General features: G+C 42.4%; 2 protein-coding genes across 2 annotated transcripts in view; both read left to right on the top strand.

The window, feature by feature from the left end:
- Nucleotides 1–11849, top strand: part of eef1akmt2 (EEF1A lysine methyltransferase 2) — a 20289-nt gene extending 8440 nt beyond the window's left edge. The window contains exon 6 of the mRNA XM_080481316.1: nt 11596–11849. Within this exon, the coding sequence (XP_080337442.1) occupies nt 11596–11606 (11 nt within the window). The 3' untranslated portion in view covers nt 11607–11849. The remainder of the gene's footprint in view (nt 1–11595) is intronic.
- On the top strand, nt 11596–27940 carry LOC308120614 (protein FAM53B-like). Its single transcript, XM_080481312.1, has 4 exons — nt 11596–11849; nt 14127–14181; nt 15608–16497; nt 25360–27940. Exons 1-4 carry the CDS (start codon nt 11769–11771, stop codon nt 25711–25713), a joined length of 1380 nt encoding a protein of 459 aa, XP_080337438.1. The 5' UTR covers nt 11596–11768; the 3' UTR covers nt 25714–27940.

Here is a 27940-nt window from a genome sequence, read left to right as displayed (position 1 = left end):
AGGTTGAAAGCTTTGACTCAGATGGGTTTTCATATCTTACCAATCTGCACCACACTTTCAGGTTTCCCTTCCCTCTTTCGATCTTGATGTGTAGTTACTAATTACCCTCCCTCACTAAGCAGGGTTCATCAGAGGATAATAAAATGTTTATAACTATTTGCAGCTTTGTTCTTCCGTCACCTTGTTACCGTTTTCTTAGCCATTGTGTATGGCTGCATCCTTGGAGACCAATCAAAATACACACTGTATATTGCATTGCTATCACAGAGAGTCAGAAGTTATCTAGACAATATGCAACGGAATATGGGCAGAACTTATGTGATTATACCATCGCAAAACTAAAATCACATAAGCACTGATAAAGAACAGATAAGATGGAATTGTGAAATGTTGAGGCCACCCACACCTGAGAGCTCATCTTGAAACTACTTTATTTGCCCTCCTAAAATGAAATCAACCCACAATTTAGGGCACTGAGACAGCGAGGCTCTAAACTGCCTATTTGTCACTCTTGTTTCCTTTCCTTAATGGTCTAGGAAGTAAGTGTTTATACTTGTGTTTTGCCCTCTTCGGTCAAAAATGACAGTCGATCGATCGTTGTGGACAACATAAACATATTATCACGTAGGACTGGTTTTGGTGCCACAGCACTTCATTTGGAATTGCTTGTAAGTGTTTCTTGAAGCCGCCGTCGCTGCATGTAGTGTTTGACTTTGACTTGTTGCAGCGGCTTGTGAATCTGGTCCACGAAACAGGAAACGTTACCATCTGTCTCGAGAAGCCTGCTCAGACAATTTCCCTCAGTAAAATGCAAAGTGTATCTGGAGTTCAGTTTGGCAGTGAAGCAAGAGAGCCAGGCAAAGATTTAATCACACGTCAGCCCCAGTGTCTAATTACAAAGGGGTGTTCATAGGGGAGCCTCACAAATACTGGTTAGGCTTAGAGAAAACCTGCTCCGAGTATTCCCCATCTGCCGTTCAGTCTGGGGAAGATAATCATGGCTGCACCTTCCTTTGATTTCGAAAATAAACTTTTACTGGAATGTCACAGCTCGGTGTGAACAAGCTTTTCTGATCTGTCCCAAGTTTGTCACGTAAGCCCACAAACATGTCGTTTGCTGGAGCCGGTGATTTGTTTCCTGGCTGAAGATGTGCATGTGCAAGGGAAATTTATAATTGATAGCTGACAAATATGTAATTCACCATGACAAAATGAGGGCAACAGAATTACAATTGGGATTTTGGAGTAATTATAGTCCCAACGTTCTTTTTAACTCACTGAACATTAAATTACTTAGTGAAATGAATAAAATTAACATTTTAAATGAAGTTTGTTATGTTCTGTGCCACACAAATGGTCTGAGGTTTCAGCCTAATTATCTGACTGAAAAAGAAGAAGTAAGTTCTATTTTTTTTATTTCTTCTCCTGACGATCACTCAACGCTTCAGATCTTTTTCGCGAAGGAAAAACGTGATGTTCTGCAATTGTGCTAAACACCAGCTCTGGTATTGTCAGCTTGTAGACTTGTTTTGAACATAGTATAGCCATAATTTATGGGAGCAATTAAGACCGGAGGGTTTTTAAAGGGAATCGCTCTGCGCTCCAATGTGTGCTGAAGACGCGCACATTTGCAACGTCTTTGTGTTTGAGGCAAAAGGCCCTATTAGAGCTCCATTCTGTCAGTGGGCAGCTGTGTGCCTATGCGCTGAGCAAGCCACTGGTCCATTCTGTGTGTGTGTGTGTGTGTGTGTGTGTGTGTACAGCTCTCACTCAGTCCACACACTGACGCACATGCTGCCACTTTCAACCCTCTTGGCTTCTTCATTTTTTCTTCTTTTGCCTTTCTGTATATTCCAGTCTCACTTTTTGCCTAGTTTACGCCGTTGTTTGTGCTTCCGACATTGTGGTTGTCTTTCTTCCCCTCGTCCTCTGGCCTAGGGCATTATGCAAAGCCACCAGAAAAGGATTGTTAGCTATGCCTGTCTGTGCCTCCGTGGTACTCTTGATTCATTTCAGAAGCTTCCCTTTCTTCTCTGTGACCTGCAGTCATAACTGCTTCTGCTTCGGACTCGTGGAAAATCATAGCACTTTGCTCCGAGGGGTTAAAAAACAAATGGCCTGGTTGTTTCAGGTTGTAATTGTACTTGTTTCATTGTTGTTATTCCTCATTTTGTATATTCCTGCCTCATTAACATGATAGATTCGTAAGTCTGGCGTCTCGTCGCCCACAGAGCCAAAGACCTGCAGCTGAAAAGAAAAGAAAAGAGGCATTCTCACATACACCAGAGAAGCACTCCCCCAACCCCCAAGACAGGAACCAGGCTCTACTTTAGACATGAAAAGCATTCTGGGATGCAATAGAAATGCTCGCATCAAGACATCACACTTTAGTGTTTCTTGCGTAGTGATAGTGAAAACATAAAATGTAGAGTAAAGCTGTCTTTGTTACTATTAAACTCTTTAAAAAAAAAAAAAAAAAAAAGAATCTATACTCCCAGGCCAACTTTGTTTGCACAGCCAGTGTCTGGTGTGTTTAAGCGTCTGTGTACATGTATACAACCTGTACTCTCCTGGAAAGCCCCGTAGTACAGGTGAGCTAATATACTGCCTTTTTGTTGACTGTTGTTATCGTAACACCCCTGTAGTTAATGACAGTGGTTTGCCATTCCTCCATTCATTTTCGTTGACTGCTTCAACTTGGCTTTTCTTTTTCTTCAAAATGTCGTCTGTCCCTTGCTTTGTGTCCGATTCATGCAGTTTTCTTTAGATCCAGTCTGGTGTAACCGCCTCCCAACTATCGCTGAAATAAAGAGAACTGAAAGTTCCTGTTTGTCTGTGTTTGGCACAGAAAGGCACATCTGATGTATTTTTGGAATATGTTTTTTTGTATTTTTGCAAACACGTATTACACATGACTGACAGCTCATTGGCAGTTTTAATATCGATGATAAGATGTTATTGTACTTGGAAGAAAGTGTCTATGTCTTCTTTTGAGCTTCCTAAGAACAGATTGTTTTTGCTTTAGGTGCCTTGATATGTAAAACCCTTTTTTTCAACTCCTTACTGTTTTCTGAATGGTTTTTTTTTGGTTGTTATTTTTGGTGTTTTGTTTCATATGAAAAGCAGCGTGATGTGCAAGCTAAATGGGCACATATCACATTAATATATCTCAGGTACAAAGTACAAAAAATTTATTTACAGATTTAAAATTACCCATAGCTACTTTGCAATCAATAAAAGGAATCGAAACATAATTTTGTACAATAGTCCACCTCTTAAGCTATACTACAGGAGTTTTAATGTTAACTGGCATAGGTTTTCCAGTTTCATAAACTTGACACTGTTATACATCCTCCAAATATGTCTCTTTGTACAAGCCTAGGCTTGAGCCAGTGTGACCTGACAATCCAGCTTGCACAAACAAGGCCTATTTTTATGGCGCCATAACTCCCATCTATAGGGCTTTACAATATATACAGATCAGTCTTAACGTTCTAACCATGGACAGGTGAAGTGATTAATACTGAATATCTCTTTGTCTGTGCCCGATTTGGTGGATGGGATGTCTTGGGGAGCATGTGAACATTTTGTTCCCTTGGTTGAAGTTAGAGAAGCAGGAAAATCGGACACGTATCAGTGACATGGACAAGGATCAAATTGTCCTGGCGAGACGACTTGGTCGGAGTTTCTCTCAAACCGCCGCTCTTGTGGGATGTTCCCAGTCTGCAGTGGTCAGTGTCGATCAAAAGTGGTTGAAAGAGTGAAAAGCATGTTGCGAGCGAAGGCTGGCTTGAGTGATCCAATCCAACAGACGAGCTTCTGTAGTTCAAATTCCTCGTGAAGTCAATGCTGGTTCTGATAGAAAGGCCTCAGATTACACTGTGCATCACAGTATGTCGCATGTGGAGAGGGGTGCCCACGCTGACAATGGTCAGCGGGGCGGACGAGCGTCAGAACTCGACTACAGAGCAATGAAAGGAGACAAATGGCATTTCCCTATAAATCCTACGTCTTAGCAAAAGAACAAATGACATCATAATAAATTAGAGGAAGGGAGGACAGTGAAGGGGTGTAATACTTTGGGCAATGCTCATTCTGCCATCCATGTTGAATCACTTACTTGTCACATGCACACACCTAATCATCGTCTTCATGTCTTCTGTGGTCATTACTGTTCTGGCAGCACAAGTGGAATAGTGACCACATAAGGGAAGTGGTTATGATTTATGTAATGCGTTTGAGTTTGAGACTAGTCAGCATGCTTTAAATACACCTGTAGGTCCAATAGCAACTTAAAAGTATTGCTATAGGAATCAGTAAAATCACTGTCACTTGGACCTACAGGATGGAAAAATGCTTATTTTCTACTGACACATGCGACTCCTCACCACAAAATAGAAAAATGACTATAAAAGGGAAAATAATGTGTATATAGTATAATAATGCGTAAACGCTACAGTGTAAATAGTGTGATGACAAAAACGACAAACCTTCAGTTCTCTTTCTCGTCTGACCAGTTTTGCACCCCTGCGCTGAGCAGTCAAAGGGTCCATATGGTGAACTGAGCCCCGTCATGAATGAATGAATGGGCCGCTGGAATGCTGCTCATAGTTTACGCCGCGACGTTCTCCCAACCGTGCACACTTGCAGCCCACCCGAGTACCCATAATGTGAACACGCGGTTACGTAACAGCATAACATTATTTTATTCGGTTGATTGTTCGTGACTGCTTGTATAACATCACTTGCTTACACAACAGAGGAGAGGAGCGGTCCCCCATTTACTGAGCTGTGCAGTTTGCAAAGCAGGACTGGAGGCTCCCCTGAAATGTATCCCTGATGGATTAGAGCTCTGGTTAGTGTGCAAAGAACAGAACAGCCACTCATGGATAAAGGAAGAAACCGCAAGCAGAAACACTAGGACTGGGGGGTTGGTGTAATTAGTGGGGTACCTGATGTATGGAGAGTTGAGGCATGCAAGGGTTACTCCAGGGGGCAAGAGGCCCCATACTTTTCTTTACCAAAACTGAAACACCTGATCCTGTGCATGTCAATCTTCCTAAGATGTTCGTTCATTTTGTCCCAGACCGACAGACCAACCTCAAAAATTCATGCCGTCTTCCTAGAGAAACCTCCCCGTGTTTCCATCACCATTCTACAACTTCGTAAGCTGTCCTCGCCCAATGAAAAAATGGTGCTTTCTTTAACAAACACACTCACTGATAAAGAAAAGGATGAGATGTCCCTTTATAATCCTTTACTAGGTGGGTGATGTCTGCCCTTTCTTTGTGATAATTATTGTTCTTTTGTTTAGAGTTTGGTTGCCATGGTTACCCAATAAATTCTGAGGAACTGTGTTTTAACTTGGCAACAATTTTATGAAGTCAGAGAAAGAGCAGTGAATTATGTTTTGATATGTGTTTAAAAAAATATTGAATTTTAGTCGGGCAAGATCATTTCACATGGTGCACTTTGCTCATCTGCTGTCAGGAAGGAAATAATGCAATGATACTACATGTTAAGTTAGCGTTTCCTCATGTTGTCACAATGATCTAAATGCAGTGAGGAGCATCCAGATCACTTTCGTTATGATGCAACGTGCGAGATGATGGTGGAATGCGATATACGTGGGTCGACTTCCCGTTTTGGAAATGGGAGCGGTCACAAATGCAGTGTGAAGTTTGCTTTACGATTATGATCCGGGGCTTGCTCTTTTCATGTATTTGGTAATAAAGTCGGTGCACTCCACACCCAATCCTGCAGTGCCATGTGACCACAAGGGAAGCAGAACCTAAGTAGTGCAGGGGGGGGAAGTGCTGCACTGACAAGTTGTGTGTATCTGAATTCCAGCAAAGCAGCGTAACAAGTCTTGGTATTACCTGTAATTGTGATTTGACTCTTAAAGGGGACATATCATGCTAAATCCACTTTTTTAGCCCTTAAATGCATTTTGTTGTATATTTAGAGTGTTTAGAAGTACAGAAAAGTTCAAAGTAGTCTCTTCAGGTGCTCCGTTGATATCTTTATATTCTGTTTTGGTCATATTTTGCGATCGGTTTCGATTTTTCTATTCTCTATTACGTTTTTTGAACAATGACGTCACAGTATTCTCAGCGGAACTGCCAAATTAGGACATCGACGTTTCGAGCAATCCGCCATTTTTGTTTCTCGCTGCGATTTTGTAGTCCAACCGAAGTTACGAGAGGATAAGTCGAAATGTTCGGTTGTTGGATGTAGTAACCCACAAGCTTCGTTACACCGTCTCCCAGCATCAGAACCTTTTCGAAGTGCCTGGTTGAGTTTTATTTTTCACAGAAATGTACCCACATCTGTGGGTAAGGTCATTTTTGTGTGCGCGAATCACTTTAAGGACGACTGCTTCAACAACCTCCGGCAGTATAAAGAAGGATTTGCCGAAAGACTTGGTCTGATTGAGCGGTCAGTTCCTTCTATCTATGGAGACGACGAACAGAGCACTTCGGTAAGCTGTATATAACGCTAAAAAGTGTGATGATAAGACGTCCCTGTCATTGTTTTGTTAGCATTAGCAGTTGCACCGTCTTCATATGTTAGCGCTGTGTGCTCGTTTTAGATTATAATGTAACTTCTGTGTTAAATAGTCGTTGTAATACAGGCAGTATTGTAGTAATGGGCATGGATGGAGAAGTTAGTGTAAATATAGTAACACACCATTGCGTTACATCCATATGAAGACGTTGTTCTGAAGGTGCATCATCGTCATTTTCATCTCGCTCCGCCGGGTCCGACTCTGGCTCCAACATGTATGGCTGGATGGACAAATCTTCCGTTGTTGACATTTTGTAAATAGTGTGTGAATATAAAGTTTCTGCGCCGCTAGATAATTGTATCTGTTCTATCAAACTACAAAGATGGCCGAACAGGGTGACGTTGAACCGAGTGTGACCTCTGCAACCTGGAGAGGAGGGGTATGAAGTGTCTCATTTGCATTTGAAGAGACCGCCCCAAAACGAGTTGCTCTCAGAAGCGCATCAGAAAAGGGGTTGAAAAGGGGCCTGTGGAGCTATAATAATGAGGAATTCAGACCCAAGCATTGCAGTTTCGCGTTGTATAGACCACAACTGTATGATTTATATGTAAAAAGGAAGGATTTAAAAGCATGATATGTCTCCTTTAAGAGTGCATTTCTCAAGAAGTCCTCCTTTTGTTTTCATTGTCAGATTTGTTGCCACAGGTAGTTGCTATTAAAAGTAAAGGTGAAGGTTGAGCAATTTGCTGATTGCGTTCGAACTTTAAAGGCCGGTTGTATTTGTGCTGAGGTTAATAGTCAGTGTTGTTAGAGGAAACACTCAAGGTAATCTGCAAAACGGGGGCCAGAACTTGACGACTGACAGTGCATGAAGGTTGAGCGACTCGAACGCGTCATTGTTCACGCACTTCTTAAGATCTAGTGGTGTGATGCCGTGTTGTTTTTGGCCAGTGTCCCTTTACCAATGGGTGCTAGGGTGATGGCCAAAGGATTCAATGGTATGTCTTGACCTCCTTAGGACCATTTTTACAACCTCAACTGCTTTATCTGAGAGAGGGGTGACTGTGTGTTCACCCCGAATTAACAATCCACATGGCAGACTTGAACAAAAGAGTGGCTCTCACTTTTATTCAAACCAAGAAGTGGAACAATGTAAAAACATATCTGTTTTATTTTCTTCAGGTTTTTATTTAGTCTCTCATGACCATTTCATCCTTGTATAACAAAGCAGATGCTTCTTTATCCATGAATTAAGTTATTTTAGTGAAAAAAAAATTTGTATTAAAGGAATGTGGAAAAATAAGAAACAACTTCATCAAAGCAGAAAGGGCTGTGCTCAAAGTTTTCTTTCCATGATTGCTGTGTCTTGTTTGTTTGGCCTTCTTCATTACATTACAGTGAAATGCATCAGTGTCTTTTAGTTCTAGTCACTGATCAAAGTCTTGACACCAGACGCACTCCGCACAAGAATGCAGTAACCAGAGCCAATTAGTGATAGACACCAAACGCCCCGTCACAGAACTTTACAGGGGCCCAAATGGGCTTCTATTCATCTGCCTGTACAAATCACTGCCTGGGCAAAGAGCCACATTATCTTAGTTGCCCTTTCTGGTGCCCTCCTGAGTCATTGACTATTGTGAGCCAAAGAGCTGCTGTCCACACTCCGGCATACACAAGTCTGATGAGTACCCATTAGATTTTCAGTCAGTATCAAGGTCAAATTTGGTTTGCATAAATATTTAATGTTTTTTAAAACCCCAAAAGTCACAAAGTTTCCATGTAGTTGCAAATCTGTAATTCATTTTAGTTGAATATGAATGATTCGTTCAAGATGTGCCAGAAAAATAGCAAAGCCAATGTTTACCCTTCTTGTGTGATCCGTCACCATTGACTTAAATTTATTGTAAATACAAAACGTTGACTTTCTTATCAAGCTAATTCAGCATGTTAAATAAAGCGTTAAGCTGGAAAACTTTAGCCATTTGTACGCCAGTTCCTTAAAAATGATCAGACAAAAAGTTTAATCAAAATCATATCAGGAGATGCATTCTATACCGATTCAGAAACTACATGAGTTCAAAATCAACCATGGACGCTTAAAATTCTCTGTAGATGAAATTATTCATTCATTCATTTTCTTCCGCTTATCCATTTCCGGGTCGCGGGGGTGACAGTCTGAGCACAGTCTGTCACCCAGATCACAATGCACCATTTAAGAACCTTCCTGCAGGTGGTGAGCCCACGGGTAGATGAAATTAACCCAAGATTTTTAGCTCACTTTTCTTTTTCAAATATGTTTTTGTCAGGAAAAGTTCAGCAAAGTATTCAATCGAAGCAAGATTTGCTATTTCAGTTACATCTTGCTTTCAGTTAGAGATTGTTTAGAAAATGAGCCATGGTAGATGAAAAAAAAAAAAAACTAAATAAATCCTTTATTTATACAAACATCTGCATAAAGTGATGACTTTTCTTGTAAATAAACTAATCTGATGGAAGAAACGTCGTACCCAGTCACAGTATTGAGCATCATTTGGTATCTGAAATCAGTTTTGTTACATTTGAAATGTAAATAGTGGTAAGACCTCACCAGTTTAGACATTTGGCTCTGTTTAATGATAGTTTAATCATCAAGCAAACACAAAAAGATGAACGCGGATGCTCATTGGGTTTAGTCCGACTTTATGAAATCGAACAGTCCAAATAAGAGTGACCTGCCAAACATGACGTACCCTCTCTTCCTGGATGTCTGTTTGTGTGACCGTGAGTCAAACGGTAAAAGCTTTACAAACAATGAGACAAAGTCAACAATGAGACAGGCTTTGAGCAGCGCAAAAAAATCTGATCTCGTCCGTCAAGGCTCCCTCAGTTTTTTTGTCCATTAAGCTCTGGTTTCCAACGTCGTGAAAAGTTGGTTCATTAGGTAAGCACGGCTCCAGGCTTGAATTCACACTCGGCCTGCCCTCTCCCATGACCCCACTTGCCAGTCACCACATGCACACTCACGAGTGCATGTTTAGCATAAGGAGACATGCGTGCACAGACACACTTACATTAGCGCGCTCTCGTCGGCGACGTCGAGTTGCCCCCTTGACGACTGGCGTCACACATCGTGACTGCAAGCGGCTCACTGTAGCGACCGTCGCACATGACCGTCATGCTCCTCGGACCCCCTGCTCCAAATAACCCACGCATGCACGCTAACCTCGTTGCGTGGCCTCGCCCATTACTCCGTGTCAGTTTTAATCAGGGAAGCAATCGGCAAAAGTGATCATCAAGAAACTTGCTCGTCTCGTTGGACTCCCATCAGCAGCACCAGCTTTTCTTGCCTGTGGAGGCCCCAGTTGTGCTCCACTGACTCTCTGGGATAAATGGAGATAATGGGAGTCATATGCTAGCAGTTGGTTTGGGGCAGGCCGACACATGAAACATTTATAGTTTTTCATGAAGTCATGGGGCTCGAGAGGACCTCGGACTGGACAGACGTAACATTGTGTAGTGAGAAGACTCGATGATAGTGGTTTCATTTGTTTTATCAGATCTTTTTGTAGAATTTCTCATATAATTTCTTCTCCCGTCTTCGTCTGCACACGTTGCTGTCCCAAAATAAACAATTTCATACCGAGTTTGCACTTGCACTCTTCTCCTTTTACCATGTTATATAAATGCAACAGCCTTCGCTTAACGTGGAACCACATGTTACATGGTCTGGATAACAGTGTATGCCTGGAAGATCCATTAGCCCCATGTGTTGCTCCACAGTCCAAAGCTGTCATTAGCCGACAGTTGATTTGGGGGATCTGAACCATGCCGCTGCTCTCTAATTGGACCCTGTCAGTGTGTTTGGTGGTTGGCTAATGAAGGAGGGGAGCTCAAGCCCAAAGTCACGGCAGCTATTCCTGCTTAAGAAAGCAGAACTAAACCTGCCCATCGCTTGTCGTCTTTCCCAAGCATTAGGCTGTACCAGAAAGGTCGTGCACAGCAGACATGTCAAGGCACGTCTGTCACAAACAAACCAAACATATGGACCATCTACAATAACATAAAATCCCTCCGCAGGTCTCGGGAGTTCTGTTTTACAGCAACAGCTACTGTTTGTGCTGTACCATCTGCAGATGCGGGCAGTCTTTGAGGAAACCACAGTTCCATATATGTTCCTCTTCTGTTCACGTTTCCAAGCCACATCTGTAGTCATGTGACGTGAGCGACGTCTTTTCCTGGACTTGCTAAACCTTGCTCGCAGTTACAGCATGTTTAGATTCCCATATGGTCGGTGCATTATGTTGACAGACCAAATGTTCCACTACACAAGGACAAGGAAGCAATTTAGCATTTGTCAGCATGTTTAGTTTGTACAAACCACATGCGGCTAAATGGATAGTGTGACAGGTTTCTTCAAGAATGTTAAAGGTTTGACGGGATTTTTTTGCTCATATAAAAAATGCCCTTTACTAAACCTGCGCTTTGACTCGGCGTCAACAACTATATTTAGCCATTTTTGTCATTTGGCCATTTAGTCAGCAAACCTTTTCTTTCTGTTACAGTTAATGCAAAAAATAATGGGTGGAGATTGTTAATGTTTAAGAACACTTGCGAAAGTGTGCAAAAACATTAAGTTGCCTGGAAAGAAAGTGATTCATTACCTGAGATGTAAATTATATAAATTAGCAGAATATATGGCACCTCTAAAGTACTTTTGCTGTACTTGCTTGAAACAATGTCATTAGCATGCTGTTTATAACAATCCATTCGCAACCATAAAAACTTTTAACGACTATAAAGAAAAGTTAATGTAACAATGCAGACATTTTCCCTCTTAGTAGATTAACCTATAATTTCTGCACTTTCTTTTTTTTTTTTTTTTTTAAAGCAGAGGGACTTCAAATGAGCCATGGCTGAGTTGCAGGATCCAAATTTGCCCCACGAGCTATTATTTGTCTGCTTGGATCTGTTCACTTATCTTTTCCACGGCTGCCCTCCATAAACCACCTTGACTCACTGACGTATTAAAGGACACAGTGTGGCACACTCGGTATATAAATTCTCCAATATCTCTCTCTCTCTCTCTCTCTCTCTCTCCGTCTCTGCAGGGATCAGCTGAAGCTTGAGAACGGCCCGCCGACCTCCAGCTCTTCAGATGGGAGGTCACCAGCTGCTCAGCGGTTTCGCCAGAAAGCACCATCTGCCTTGTGCCCTCGATTAACATGGCTGCCCACAGCCGACTCCTGCACGCCGACAGACTGGGGAAGAGCTACGCGTTATCATGGTGATCATTTTCTCGAAAACACTGGAAAAGAAGAAGGGTGTCAATAATGTAAGGTCCAAGAACATCGAGAGACGGCAGGTGAGCGAAAACTTCCCCCTTTTCAGCTTCAAACTGTACGCAGAAACCTGGTTGTGGCAGAAGTAGATCCGAACACATCTCTCCACTATTTAGTAGATTTTTCCTCACTTTAGAAATTATTTTAGGTCACCTGTCACACAGAAGGTTAAATGCTACTTTTTTCCCTTAAATTGCTGTATTAATGATATTGAGTTTCAATAATCTTTTTGCAATTAGTACATCAATGACATGTTTGTGTTTAGCATACAAATTAATGTTTTCTCCTGAATAAATAAAGGTTAAATGAAAAAAATAAAAATAAATGTATATGGCTCGAATTTAATTTCATAACTTTTAAGTAGTATACTCACTTGGGAGTTTTGCTGCCTTTTGCCTATCTAATATAACCTTAGCACCTCAGACACATTGTCCAGGCCTAAGTAGGTTCATCTGGATTACACATTGATACCGAGTAAAGAAAATCTACAGTGAAATGACATTGTGGAGTAAAACGAATGAGACAATTGTGAGTACCAATACATTAAGAAGTCTTAACCAATGGGAATGCTACATATGAAATCATTGGAAATCCCTTTTTTGACATCTAAATTGGATTATTCGTTTGGACTTGTTGTCATTTTTGAAAAATAAATAAATAAATACGAACCTGAGTCAATTTTAGCTTTAGGACCCCTTGAGAAACATGGTGAATCACGGATATATGTCCTTCCATATTTAACCCCATGCCCCTACATGTAGAGACAAGCAGCTTTGAATGACGTGACACTGTGCCGCACTTGGCTCCAGTTCTGAAAGTGGAGTAAATGGAATTTGGGTTTTAATGTTTTTATCTCACCAACCCTAACAGACTGCTTAGATGGGAAGTTTTCACTCTTATTGAAACATTCAAAAAGGAATTCAGCCAAAACATTTAAGATCACGAGAATTGAAATGAGGGTTTTCCCAGCCTCCTTCATTGAATGGCAGACACAGATGGTGCGACTGTACTAACGCTGTCATTTAAGCATACACTATGATCTCCTTTATTTTGAATCGTATGTGTTATATCTTTGTACACTCTGAATAACCTCAAGGTTAATCAGAGTACACTCTATTAAGTTGTTTTCTTTTGGCCTCGTGTGACACAGCTGCCACTTCGATGTATGACCTGTACACAGTGAAAAGGATAAGCGTCTGATTAAGACACGGATAGGCATGTGTAGACAAAACAGGTACACTCCCCAAATAAACTCACGGCCTAACAAAGGTGTGGTGTGATTTTAGTTAATACGGTTAAATCTTCCAAAGGACATTCTGGCATTAGTGAAGAAATGAGCCTGTTCGTGCTCATGTAAGCTACTTTCAAACTGAAACACTCAGCAGATATCGTAAGCGGGTCAGTAGAGCCCCTGCATTTGACATGTTTCACCGACATCTGACCCGAGATCAAATCGTGGCGGAAGCAGTCGACAAAAAAAAAAAAAAAAAAAAAGGGCATTGGTGGGCTATTTATGTCGACCGCATGTGATACCTGAGCAGTCCTAAAGATGCCGCACAAGCGAACACACAATGCAAAACATTTAAGTACATTGCTTTATTATTGTTGGATTGTTTTTATCTTTTATCTAACCCTTGCGCAACAGTTTTTTTTTTTAGCACGTGCATGAGATTCAAGAGCGTTTGTGGTACTCTCCAACAAAATGTACATTTGCATCTCTTATGTGTGCCTTATGATCAGTGGACCTATAGGCGGGCCTATATAGAAAGATGGTGAAAAGACGCTTGACGAATGTGGTTGAATTACAAAACACACGTCACCAACTAGTGGCTTTGCATGTAAACGACTGTGTGCTCCCGTGCATTTGGCAGTCATTTTTGAAAAGTGTAATTTTTAAGGAACGCAGGACACCATTTAAACAGGTTGTCAGAACCGTCAAATGATGAGAATCTTGCAAAAAAAAAAAAATTATGATATGTTGTCATACCTGCATGTGACTCATCTGTTGATAAATCTCGGGCTAATTGCTTGTAAAGTGAAACTCAAGCCCCCCTCTTGAGAAAAAGTCATTAGTAAAAGGGTCACTATTTATATTTGTGTTAAATAAAAGTAAGAATGTGTCTACACCAACAACAAAAAAGTATTACAAAATTGCAAAAGAAGTACAAAGCATTCCCACCCATGAGCTAGTTCTCTCTGCGATTGTGGATTGCCAGCTCACTTGCTGTCACTTGTCCTTTTATTTTTTCTTTGTCCACCACTTTGTTCTTTCTAATTTGCTAATTGTTTGTCTTCCACAGCGTGAGCTCCACACCATGAGCAGAGGGACCACTCTCTTCTCCTGTTCGACCGTGGGTGAGTTACCAAGTTTGCCCTCGTCGTATGACACGTTGGTAAACCTCACTGAAACGGAAATACTCGCCATTGCGGCGCGGCTCTTTCTGGCCTCCACCGATGACCTTTACCACGATGTGTCTTGTTGTTTATCCACTCCGCCCCACGCCGTCTCTCACTTCTCTCTCTCTCCATCTGTCACTCATCCCCTCTTTCATGACCGGGGTGCACCTGCCTCCACACAACGTTGCACAGCTCTCTCCAGGGAGTCAACTGTAATTGAATATGCTGTAGCGTATGTCAACAATTTTTCCTCAGCTCTGTTAGTGTTACAGTAATTACCCCGTGTGTTAAAAGATTTGCTGTTGTTAACCTCCCCCACCCCAAACGCTATCACTCACTGTCGGTCTTTCTTTTGGCGAAGACGGTCACATTGATGCGCCCGGCATACATTTTCCACTGTTAATCCTGGCATTGCTCTCAGTTGAAACTCCTACTTTTTAAAGAATGGTCTTCTGAACTTCATCCCTTTCTTCCTTTGTCAAGTTGTTTTCATAACATTCCTGTCAGGTCGTCGCTGTTACATTGTTTGTCCGCCCAAAGCAATGATTTCCGCCGACTCGTCTGAGAGGGAGAGTATGCCAGAATTGGAGAAAGGATGGCATTCCGATCAGCAAGTGCCCAATTTTTGGGCAAAAGCTTTAATAGATTCACAACCTAACCACTTGGCTTGCTGTCAGCAACAACTGTAGGTGTATAATCCCCATGTATTTTGTTCCAGTAGTGAGAAAGCGAAGCCTTTTTTTTTTTTTTTTTTTTTTTTTCTGATTGCATGGCCTGCAACCACTGACTTGATAAATGGGGTGACTTGTCGAGTGTTTAACTGGCAGATTGTAATCGAAAGCGTGTAGTTCGTGTGTAGTTCATGGAATGAGCATTCTTGCAGGTCTGGGTTTTAAATAGCCAGGAATGCTGCCGGTTTGTATGCTGGAAACTGAGAAAAGAAAAAAAAAGCTTTTCTCGTATTCGGTCAAGGACTCACTGTGTGGAGAGAATCATGTATGTAGAAGAATTCTGGATACAACACATGGCATTCATGTTAAGTAAGGTTACTTTGAAATGGCAATAAATATTATAATAGGCTTAACAGGCATAGCCTCAACACAAATGAATTGAAATTATTGTTAGCAAACAATAATTTCAATTCATCTTTCGTTCATCCTTCAGGGCTAGAGCTATTTTTAGTTTATTTGAGAGTTTATGAGTGTGTGGTTTAGCACTAACTCATCCCTCCGGATATTGTTGGCTTTTTTTTAAGCTGCAATTATTCACGTTCTAATTAACTATAAATCAGGTTTCCATTACTATTACTTGCTGTGCAAATTTAAAGGGCTGCTGCTGAGGGTAACCCGTGTGTGTGTGTGTGTGTGTGTTTCTACTGTTGCAGAGGCAGATAGGTGGATGGACTTGGGGAGAAGCTGTGCGATTCAGCAGAGAGTGCCCTGCCAGTCTGGAGCCAGTCTAGAGAGCCTCTGGGATGTGATGCCTGAACCCGGGAGCTGGCACTGGGCCAAGGAGCCAGGCAGCGACAAGGCAATCACCAGTCTGATCAGAGACCTCAGTCTTGGCAACAGTGGCATGACCAGCACCCAAACCACGTCCTCCACCACTCTCTACACCACTACAACAACCAGCCAGGCGCCGGCGGCGGCTCCCCCGAGCAAACGCCAGTGCCGCTCCCTGTCGTTCTCTGACGACTTCAGTGGCTTTCGCTCATCCTGGAGGCCCCAAGGCTCGCGAGTGTGGACAACGGTGGAGAAACGACGGTGCCACAGTGGAGGAAGCCTCCGCGCAGGAGGAGGAGGAGGAGGAGGCGGCGGCGGCCATTTCCCTGCAATGCAGCGTAGCTCCAGCTTTAGTTTGCCCTCACGGTCCAGCATCCCGTCAGATGGAGCCCTGGACTTGCCGTTCTTTAACCAGCGACTGCCTCTGCACCCTCAGTTTACTGCCTCTCTCGTCTCCCCCACCTCCCCTTCCTCGCGTCCCCACCACCACCACCACTCCAGCAATCACTTCTTTCTCAGGCCTCTCTCCCTTTCCCATGAGCACATCAGCCTGCCAGAGCTCCAGACGGAGGAGGCATCAGAGGCCAGCTCTCCAGACTCCACCCCAGAGTTGAGTAGACGAGCCGGACAGGGGGCCAGAAGGACCGGGTGCCTGTCTCGGAGCCGATCCCAACCCTGCGTGTTGAACGACAAAAAGATAGGCATGAAGCGTAGGAGGCAAGAAGATGCCCAGGAGCAGCGTCCCTCCCTGGACCTGGCAAAGATGACTCAGGTTAGCTGCTGAACACATGTTGACATGCACAGACAGGCAGCCGCACATTCACATTAATTTGAAGGCGGGTAGTGGCAATGAGATTTATTGGTGTTTCGTACCGCTCTTGTTTACTGATTAAACATAGATGATCTTCAGCTTACTTTCGACCTTGGTTTATTTATTTATAATTTCCCTTATTGGAGTCATGATCATTGACCAAACACACTTACAATACAGACAAGCAACTTTTTGTTCTTGGACCAAAGAACCCTTCAACTAGTCCTCAAACACAAATTCGTTTTTTTTTCTCTCACTGAATCTTCTCTGGGGCTGGATTAGATCAAGCAGAATTAAGTTTTCTGGGTTGTAAGTCCAGGTCTTGGGGGCTAAGTGTTCTCAGGTCTCCTTCCCTCCGGCTCATGGACTCGTGCTTACTAAAGAGGCATTCCACATGTTCGGTCACGGTGCCAAGCTCTCCGCTCTAGCAAGTTCAGCTCCGGTTTATCATTTCATTAACGTTGTTGGGTAAACAGCGAACGGTTGGACTTCTCACCGTTCATTTGTTTCCTCCTTACCCTTTCTTTCCGTCTTTAGTTCACTGCTCTGTCTGTGGGTTTTTTTGCCTTTAGTCGGCTATCAGGCTGTTGGTGATTAATTGAGGGGATATTTGGATGCACAGAAGTCTGGATTGCTTTCCCCCCGTCAAGGGTTTGTTTGTTCTTTTCGGAGGAAGTAGTGGAACCGCCAGAGAGTATAAATGACCCCTGGACAAACCGAAACCCAGAATAGAACCGTCGAAGTATTTTAATGACGTCTACTGTTTTGATGCTTGCCAACGTCCTGATGTTTTTACAGAGCCCAGAAGGGTATTAATTCGATTTGTGTGTCACCTTCATCTAATGATTCCATTAAATGCTCTTGTAATTCAGCATGAATCCCATAGCACCAACAGCAGCTAGTTGATGCCAAAGCCAGCCTGCAGATGTAGCGACTCGGGTTTATCTGTCCTTCCTCAAGATATCGTTCTCACAAAACCATGAAATTAAAATCTTACTTCATTCCTTTTCTCGGGGGTATATCGCCCTTTTCCCATCTTTTTTTAGAACGTATCATCATTTCATCCATCTTATCCAAAAGCATGTGTTCCCAGCCAGTCGGCCTCAGGAGGTAGCCAGAGCTGGATCAACAAGGCCTGGCTAATGTAGCCTAACAGGCATGTTTCCTCTAGTCATGCCAGCTGCTTAGAGGCGGGGGGGGGGGGCATGTTGATTACACATATATGCACAAACACATGGAGTGAGTTTGACTTTACCTCTGGTTACTGTTGTTGGCTTTTCCAGGTGTTTTACACGGTATATTATTATTATTTTTTATTGCTGCTGCCTTGGAGTTGAAATCTATCGTCACATCCATTCAACACTTTAATAAGTCAGGTTGTGCAGGTTAAATGAGATTTATTTTTTTATTTTTTATTTTTTTTAATCTGTTCACTTTCTCACCCTCATGAATGTCTGGAGTGAGTAAATAAACCAGTAACGTGGCACACAGATGGTTACATACGCCATCGTCACTCTCAAACTTTGCTTTCTCTGCAGCCAGCCGAGGCTATTTACTGCGGCCTGCACAGAACATACAGGCTCATACAGAAATGCAAAATAGCACGAAACTCTTGTGTGCCGCTTTGAAGATTCACAGAGTTGTTATAGGTTACCAAAGTGTTTTGTGTCAACTCCAACCGGAGCTAAAGGAAAGCTCGGAGCTGGCAAACTGTCTGGAAAAGGGAAGTGATAATGTGGAAACATGGATTTGGTTACGAGCTGTCTGTTCTGTTCAGGGCAGAACAAACTTGCCATAGAAATAAGTGTTGTGATTTTGTTTCTTACCATGATTGTGTGTTGGAGTAAATCCGCACATCACATCAAAATACTTACATTTCTATTTCATTTTTTTGCTGGTTTTTGAGAAGTGAGTAATGGATGTAACTCAGTTTCTGTTCTGTTCAATTGTGAATTATTACTTCTGATCAACCTCAGTCAGTTTTATAGGTGTGTGTGTGAATGAGTAATACAGTCTGAAGTCCAGGTAACACTTAACAGAAGTAGATGCACATTTGGCAGGACAAACCGCTTTCGAAATCTGTTGATTCGCTCCTCGAAACGGACAGATTTGCAGGTTGCTAAGTGCAGAGAGTGTGCCGGTGGTTGGGCAGTGAAGCCGTCCACAACAAGTCCCCAGTGTTTGTTGTGGGTGGAACACGGTGTAATTTGGCCTCCAGATTCCTGGACCACGTCAATGAAGGAGGGTGTGAATTGCAGAGATGCATGTCATACTAATCGGCTATAACTTGACTACCACAGGGATTTGCCCGCTGCACCCCCCACCCCATAATTCCTCAGATATCCCTCCCGTCATCCATGTGTATCACTTCACTGCCTGGTTTTCATCCTCCCATTGTGTTTTTCTCAGTGTCGTGGGTGTGTGAGCGGTTGCAATGTTATCTCTCAGTTCTAGGTCACTTGCTGAGTGATCGTTGAAGCGGCATGTTTCTTATGAGGGGGCGGCCTGTGCGAGGTCAGCCAGGCCGTTTGTTCGCTTCACTTGGATTATTGCACATGTAAAAAAAAAAAAAAAAAAAAAAAACAATCACAGGCTATCTTTAGCTTTGCAGCATTAGCATTTGAGGTGGCAAAAGACGGAGAAGAATGTTTGGATGCCAGTGTGGTCAGGAGAGAAAGAACAGGGGTGAAGAAAAGGGGGGTATTATTCCTGTAGGGAAGCTGGCAGACGTGCGTTACACTCCTCTCGCTATTTATATCTTTTTTTTCTGGCCTAAGTCAGTACCGGCGAGCCCGCCCTCTCCTCTCATCATCCATCTCCATTCCTGAGAAGGCAGGCATGGTGATCATAGCTGACTGTCGAGCTCCACAGGCTTGTGGGAACACCTAGGTGGGCGTCTCGAGGCGCGGTGCTCCTTGTGTGTAACGACGTGTTGTGACATGTCGCGAATGCGCCTCGCAAAGCATCCCCAAACACAGGCGCATTTGTCCAAACATAATATATGCCCTTCTTCAACGTCGGAGCCAAATTATTCGTCTTTTCATCTCACTTCCAGGCATTCACACGTATCGACCTTGTGTTCTGTCTGCGGCGGCCCAAATTCCAGACAGATGCACAGGAAAGCCAAGACATTCATACATAGAGAGCGATTCAGATAATGGGTATGGAGGTGTCCAACTATGAAGACAGGAAATAGTTAACTTCTCTTGCCTTTGCTTGCACCTCTGCCCTCCCTTTTGTTTTATAGTTATTTGCAGTTGGAGGTCTGTTTGCTTGTCTTCTTCCGAGCGTGTTGTTGATCTGACCTCAATCCAGCACAGAACAAATAAAAAAAGACCCTCAAATTCTGCATTTGTACATCGAGTGTATCATCAAGTCTCTACACCTCTTACTATCAGCGCTCATTTTTTTTTTTTTGTGTGTTGTACATGCTTCCAGTCACAGCAGGGCCTTTGCCATAGCATGCAGATGCGTGTTGTTTGTTGTTTGGCCTAATTATCAGGAGGATATTTGTCTAACCTCTTGGCATGTGCTCAGGCTTTTCCGACGGCAGCTGCTTCTTGATCCCATGTTGTAGAGAATACAGTTACAGCGGAAGTTGTGGTCTTGTTTAACTTGCTTCAAATGAATACAAAATGCCCACCAGATTTTTGGCTACATGTGCAAAACTGCTTTTCATTTCATTTGTTACAAGCAGAATCTACTTCTTGTGTGCAAGATTCAAAACATGTACATACAGGGTTCTGGAACATTGCATTTGAAATTTAGATTAACCCATTAATACCAGAGACTTAGCACCTATATCATTACTTAGTTTTATGCATGACTGTGATATTGTATTTTAATGTTTATCGGTCTTTATCATGTATAGATTTATGTTGCATCTGTCTCTAAAGAGACAAATGCAACGATGGGACCCCTCTACAGCAGCCAGTGTATAAAACGGGCCTTTTACACTTTCCAAAACTATCAAACTGTGCATGTGATAAACATGAATACCTGATATTAGATACTCTTAGGTTTAGAGGGGATTTAGTTGTGCTTTCCTTCACCACGTCATGAGAGCCAATGTATGGATCACCCCAAAATGTGGGAGCAATTATTCCAGAGCTCTATAAACAATTGAAAAAAAGCGGGATAATTGAGTTTTGCTTGTGGTGGATTGAAAGGGAGAGTTGTGCATAACAATAACTAAACATTAGCCGAAAATAACACACGGCATTGATTTACCCCTTTGTGCAAGAATAGTGCTCATGAATGTTTATCCTGAACGTAAATAGTCGGTGGTCACATGCATTGGGACCATTCATTGCATTCCCACTGGCAAGTTATATTATGAATGGAGGTCTGATTTGGCTATTGTAGTCTTTATTTTGTGTTGTTTTCGTTTCAATTTTTAAACCATTATTCCACAAATGTGCTGTGACTTCCTTCTGTATGATGCATTTTTGTGTGTTTTGGGAGTTCAACACAGATTTTGTTATTCATTTTATTTATTTATTATTTTTTTTAACAACTGTATGCAATTTTCACCCTTCTCACCCGTATTCCCTCGACAAAAAGATGTTGAAGAAAATATTGTGTGACAAACAAATGTTTTATACTTACATGGATTTGATCAGTTACACAACCGAACATAAAATGTGAAGACCTCTTCTGCAAAAGTCCTTCTTCTAAAGGCTGCTGCACACAATTTGTGCAGGTTCTGGAAGTCTTTTCAAGTTTATTACCAGCTACACTGTGAAACATGGATTTCATAAACTGATGTAAGACGATGTTGCTCTCGGAGGCATTCATCAATGCCCAATCAAAACAACGTTACGCTGTATATCATCTACAGATGCAGTCGGTACATTCAGGAAATAAAGAAACAAAACTGACAGAGGCTTGAACAGTTGTTCTTGCAGCATTTCTGTCCCTGAAAAAAGCTCAGAACGCAACTCAACAGTGAATGTGGACATGTTTTAGTGTTTTACCTCCTTTACTGGTGCCGCTTATGCTGTATTTCTATTGGTTAATAGAATATGTAACTGACATTTCTGACACTGTCAGAAGATTGTCTCAATCTGTCTGTGGTTTTTATGACCACAATTCTAGCTATTCGCAAACCCTTTATTATTAACAGACATAAAACCACAGATTTTAGGGGACAACAAGAGACATAGTCACGATTGCTCATGTTTCATCTGGGAGTCTGGAGCCACTTTCAGCTTGACCATGAGTGAATCATTTCAGATTTAGACAGTCTGACACAAACCAGTTAGTAAATATGTGTGCATATTAACATGATTAGGCTGTAAATATAGAGTAGCCCATCCATTGCATGATGATCGAATTTTGCCACCAGTGTCTTAAGTTTTATTGCAATGATCATTTCAAACTGCATAAAGACTTTAACAATCCAGCAGTGATGTGCAGGCAGGGGAGGCAGGGGCAGCAGGGGCGGCAGGGGCGGCAGTGCCTGCCCAAAGCTGAATTGAAATGAACTATTCATTTTGATTATTTGTTTTAATTTTGCTATAATTATCATTTATTTTTCGATATCCGGTAGCTTACAGTGCCAGTAGGTTTGAAAGAGTCAGCATTTTGTGCTTTTCATGACCCAAATGACTCAACGCCGCTATTTCCTGGTACAGCAGAGAGGCTGTGCTGTCTGTGCTGTCTACTGGTAAGACCACACCCCCTCCCGAAGGCACACTGCTGCTCTGCCTTTGCTGGTCATATCCAGTGTATGGGTGTGTTTGCGCATGCGCAGTCACTTCCCCAATATGACAATCATAACCATGCTATGCAAAATGCTATACGTACGTTCACAGTGCATTCGTGATTTGATACAGAGCTGCTCCACTCTCCAGCAAGTTGCCGGTTAACAGGCTGAATGACAGCGCGACAGACGATAAAGACATGTTCACAACTTTCTTTTGTGGAAAAACACCAGCTTTTGAAAGATGGGAGACCAACACCTGAGCTACCAGACCTTCAGCAAAGGAGAGGTCAGAAAATTGTTCGTACTTTTCCACAGTGAATGGTACAAAAAGAAGGATTGGATGAATAGAGAGGAAGAGGATGCTGCACAATTTGAATACATGCATAAGCCTATTGTAAAGGTTTTGACTGTCGCTTTCATGTGAATTTGGGGTGCGGACACGCCGCAAGACTTGTCATTTTCTTCGTATTTCTGTGTCTCCAACAGAAAGAACGGATGCGCTGCCATGTCATGAGATATATCTTGTTGGGAGAGTATGGAGACTGCTATTGAATAATTGTTTAAGTTTCTTTAATGGTGTTTTACGATCCTGATATTCCTCGCTACTGTATGAGCCCCGCAGCTCGTTTACATGTCCGACGGCGGCTTTACATGATGCCCCTGAACGCATCACCCAAAGGTGTCAGCTCCTGCGGTTAAAACCTGCTGTTGAAACTGGACCAACATGGCGGCTCGGACACAAACTTTCTCTTTTACTACTGAAACAGTTCAGCCAAATGTATTTCTGAAAACATTTGAAGCAAGACCATAAGCTGTACCGGTTGAACGGTCCTGCCGAAAAGGCATTTTTTTTGGCAGCTGCCTGACGTCACTCCTGAATTTTCTTCTTGTTCTTGTGGCTTTTAAAAGGGAGTATGCAAGGGGCCCTGTAGATTAACACTTGCCAGCCAAAACGTATGAAACAGCCATTGGTGATCTCGATTTGCAACGCCCTGCCTACTCAATCCTAGTGCTCACTGCACGTCACTGCAATCCAGTGAGGTGTTTCCCAAAGTATTTAATGTGACTGAATTACTTATTTGAGCCTATAGAAGTGATTGGGGTTATATCAAGCTATTCAACAAAGTGGAGGAGACGGTTATTGAACGCTCATTGTTCACAGTTTGCTTGACTTCACTGTAATGAGATTTAATTGTTCCTACTTGTACTTGTAGCTCCTGGTGGTTAATACAAGTTCCATTTCTCACAGCAGACGTCTTGTACCTGCGCTGTCTCACTTCTGCCAAATCAACAGGAATGGACAACTTTAACCAGTTAAACACGCTTTGTCATCATAAAGTGCACCACGCAGTCTGTTAACTGTTAAGCGTCCCATGTTTCCGGTGTACAAGGAGGCGCATTGTAATTTAAAAAAGAAGTTGAGAGCCGAGCTAAACACCCACCCTTTTTGTTTATTTGGGGGTTTTTTAAACAGAAAATTATGTGTTTTTGAAATGCAATTAGTATTCAGAAAGCGGTCAATTTCCCACTGATCCAGCAGCGTCATGCAAACTGCAGAAGCATGTTGTTGAAGCGTGGCCAGGAAATCTTACTGAAAGTAGAGCAGGACTTTTCAGGCTGTAATTTTCTTTTGTTCGCTCTCCAAATTCTATCTTTGAGTGTATTTGGAAATCGTACACGACTTTTAAGAATTGGAGCTTCAACATGCTTTTCTCTTCCCGTGATTAGATTTCCTGGTGATTGCAGGGAGTGTGCTTGCATGGATGCACTGCTTCTCGGTGGGGGTAACTCGCATGCAAAGCGGGGTAGAAATCTAACCCTGCTTCCCAGGCCTGCCACCACACCCAGCCAAATCCCAGTCAGCCTCAGCAGACTTTATAGAAAGCATATTGTGGAGAAGTTGCCTCTCTCCCCCCTCCTTTTCGCTCTCTTGCCTTTCGTCTCTTCCTCTGCTGTGATAATTAGTAGTGGGGTAATACAGGGGGTTGAACAGAGAGAGGAAGGGCTAAAAAAAAAAAAAAAAAAAAAAAATCCCTTTTTCCACTCCAGTGGGGTAGCTCCAGCAAAAAATAAATAAATAAAAAGCCTCCCACTCCTCACATAATCACCTCAAGTGTTTGCAGATTAAGTGTTTTGTGTGCAAGCTGCTTACATGTAAAGTTAATCCAGAAAGTGAGCAAACCTTGAATTTAGACACTCCAGAATTCTGTGTTTTATTTTTGCTTGAGGACCACATTAAGTCAGAGCAGAGGGGAAAAAGTGAGCTGCCTGAAATCAGAGTTAAGAAAGACAGACTCCTGGTTCATTGAAACAGGAAAAGCAGTGTCTCAACACATGCTTGGGAACATTAGAGGTGTCGATCATGTAAGCTGAGGCTTTATAGAGAAAAACCTCATCTCTATTCACCTCCATGCCTCCAACATCTGCTGCTGGGGGCACTCCAGAGATCATTAACCCCTTCAATGCACTGCTCGGCTGCCTTTCTTTGTTGCAGGGAGGAATTCAGGGGTGGAAAGAGAGCATGCAAACCAGGGAGACAACTTTTTGGTGAATTCTTTTTTTTTTTTTTTAAGGTCAAGTTTTAAGAGCGAAAACACTGGCAAGTCCTCACACACAGGTTCCTCCTACCACTCCCAAGAGTGCACTACAAAACATCATAACAACTGAGACTAACAATGGGTGAAATAAGAAATGTCCTTCACCATGCAGGGTTGGGTTTAGGTATGTGTTTCAAAGTGGCTGTTAGTGATAAACAGGCCCCGAGCACAGTTTGACACAAGATACCTTTTTTTGTGGTTTGCAACCCATCTCGGTGTTTCTCTCAGACAAGCTGGAAAGTTTAGAGTTCCGTGTGTGTTCTCAAATGGCTTGTGTGTGTACTTTTGTGCTTGTGTGTTTACATGTTCACATGCCATCGATGAAAGGGAAGGCGAGCTTTTGGCTGCCCGAACTGAAACCCAATCTCAAATTGACATTCTGGAAAACCCTCAGCTCGAATTCCCAAAAACCCTTTCGACTTTTATAGCGTCATTACAGCAAACACACGTGGACACACACACACACACCAACACACCAACCTAACAATTGTTTCTTTTCTCTTTGTCTGTTTTCTTCAGAAACTTCAGACTTTCCAGAGTCTGAGCTGCCCCGGCTTCTCTGCGGCCGACAGCTGCCAATCAATCCTGCCCCCGCCCTCCTTTGAGATCGCCGGCCAACCGGAGTCAGACTTCACCGCCGTGTGTGAGCTGGGACTGGAGTCGCGACAAGAAGCGAGAGAAGTCGACGAAGAAGAGGATTCGTCCTACGAGGAGCTGGACAGCGACTCGGCTTGTAGCGTGGACTCGCGGCCCGGCTCCCCAGCGGGGATCGCAGATGGTAAACGAACCCTCTGGAAGGCCGATTGTGGGGCGCAGAGGGACATTTTCCAGCTGGGCGGAGAGCTGGATCTTGACCAGATTGAAAGAAACTGAACATTGAATAGGAGATATTAAAAAGGACTGCGTCTGGACCGTTGCCGGAAGTTTCCGGTTGATGTACGGAGGGGTGGCTGTTATGGCGGACTGTGAGGAAAACTGATTTTTAATTTTTTTTTTTTCAGGAAGAGACAAGGCAGGTGATACAGATGATAAAAATATGCCGTTGACACCATGTTTCTTAATGACACATTTGCCTTGAACATTCTCACTGTTTGATTAAAAAAAAAAAAAAAGCAGCAATTTTAGCTGTTTTGATTTTTTTCTAATGGGTATTCAGCTTAACTCAGGAGTGGGAAAGTGAGGGTTAGTCTTAAAAAAACAAACAAACAAAAAAAAAAAAACAACCTCCCAGCTCCCACTGTGTTTTCAACCTGATGACCTTTTCCAAAGTCAGCTAACCTTAGGTTTCTAGTACTGTAGCTGGGCTCTCCTGTATTTAGCTCAAGTTTGTTTTTCAGAGAAAGAAAGAGGCCTTGAGGATGGAGTCACACAGCAGGAAGAAGTTTCCCCTCGAGCTTCCTCTATATTTTTGTGCACAACATGGAAAATCAGATTTTTCTCTTGGTTGAATGTAGGCTCGATAAGCTTTATAAGGACTTCAGAAAATGAAAAAAAGTGCCTTCCTTTGGAAGCTTGCTCTCTCAGTTCTCTCCAAAAACGTGCCTCAGTTGAAGACACTTTTTTTTTTCTGATTCTTTGTTTTTGTAGTTTCTTTATATGCAAATTGTATATTTGAACACTGAATCTCAAGTTTTCAGTTCTAACATCAGTGTATATTTTTCTAAGTGACTGTTTTTTATGAGATGTTTGTGAAGGAGTGAGCGTTCAAGGCCTTTCTTCTAACCCAACGGACATGAAATAAATGTATAAACTGCACTTGTATGTCGGTTTTTTGTTTCTTTTTTTCTAAGTAATAGTTCGTTGGGACACAAGATTTCTGAGGATGACCGATTCAGGGCATCAAAAGTTTGAGTCATGCAGCAGTGTTTTCACATACTTCAGAGGCTGCATTCATTCCCCCCAACTCACTTCCTCCTCGTCACTGGAGCGCACTCATTCACGTCACTGCGTTGAATATGCACGAATGGATTTTTCTTTATCATCAATTGTTCATGCACTAAAAGATGAGCTGGTTATAGGCTTATTTAATACTTTTGATGATTACAACTAAGTTGGATAAAAGCCTGTGTTATGTGAGGAGACTATTTTTCCAGTAGTGTTTCCCGTATCTGTATTGTCAATGCAAGTTTTTGATTGTTTGTATGATCAAATTTTCACATCCCTCACTTAATCATGACAGATCATTATTTTGAATATTGCTTGTTATTATAACATTAGAGCTCATTTCAACCCAAGTTAATGCAACAATAACACAGAAAAAGTCTTTTTTTATACGGGTAGATGAAGCTGCTTCACATCTGAAAGTAAAACAGATGATAATGTCAATGGACAAGCTTTTTGATAAGAATTAGAAAATTAAGATCAAACACTTAACACACAATGAATTGTATTACCTTTATCTAAAGGAAGCTCAAACAGTTTGTTTACTTTTTTTTTTTTTTTTTTTAAGTGTTTCTACTTTTCCACCTTTGCTCCAGATGAATATGGCAGGATGTGTAGAAATGGAATATCCCTGACCGGTAACCCTGCAGTGACCAGGGGCAGTGAATTTCAGGAGAAAATATCTTTGGGCCTGCGAGACAGACGGACAATGTTGTTCCTCCCTGGGATTTCCTACAACGTCTCTTATGTCTGCCCAAGCTGCTGAAACCAACTCCAAGCACCTGCCATACTGCCAGGCCGTCGGTCACCTGTGTCTTTAAGTCTCATTAGAAGCTCCTGCCATTATTATCCATCATTATGGAGGCTTATTGCCAAAAATTAGTGAAGGACAGACGGGAGGAGAAAGCAGTGTTTGTTCAGAACAGGATGTTTCAGCCACTTGTAGCTTCTCCTTTGATCGTGGCCTCGGAGCAAGATGAACTTCGACATCTCAGCACTCAGGTGTCGGCTTTCATTCACTCATAACACACGTATGCTTGCAAAGACGGTGAAATAGATACTGCAATGCTTGTATATGTAGAAGCCCGGTCGCTACGTTGCATGGATAGAAAAAAGTGGAGGAAATCTAAAAAAAAAAAAAATGAAAACAACCGTGCACACCGGTTCACACCTCGGTTCTTTAACGTGACAGAAAATGCTTGAAACATAAAAACCTGTT

This window comes from Lipophrys pholis, assembly GCF_963383615.2.
Source record: "Lipophrys pholis genome assembly, chromosome: 15".
Classification (NCBI taxonomy): Eukaryota; Metazoa; Chordata; class Actinopteri; order Blenniiformes; family Blenniidae; genus Lipophrys; species Lipophrys pholis.
Note: the sequence above shows the minus strand (reverse complement) of the source record. Positions and strands in the feature narration are given on the sequence as shown.

Excerpts from the sequence above, each read along its gene's own strand:
- LOC308120614 (XM_080481312.1), top strand. The coding sequence starts at position 11,769 with ATGGTGATCATTTTCTCGAAAACACTGGAAAAGAAGAAGGGTGTCAAT. Across the intron at positions 11,850-14,126 it reads AGAACATCGAGAGACGGCAG|CGTGAGCTCCACACCATGAG; the intron begins GTGAGCGAAAAC and ends TGTCTTCCACAG. Across the intron at positions 14,182-15,607 it reads CTTCTCCTGTTCGACCGTGG|AGGCAGATAGGTGGATGGAC; the intron begins GTGAGTTACCAA and ends CTACTGTTGCAG.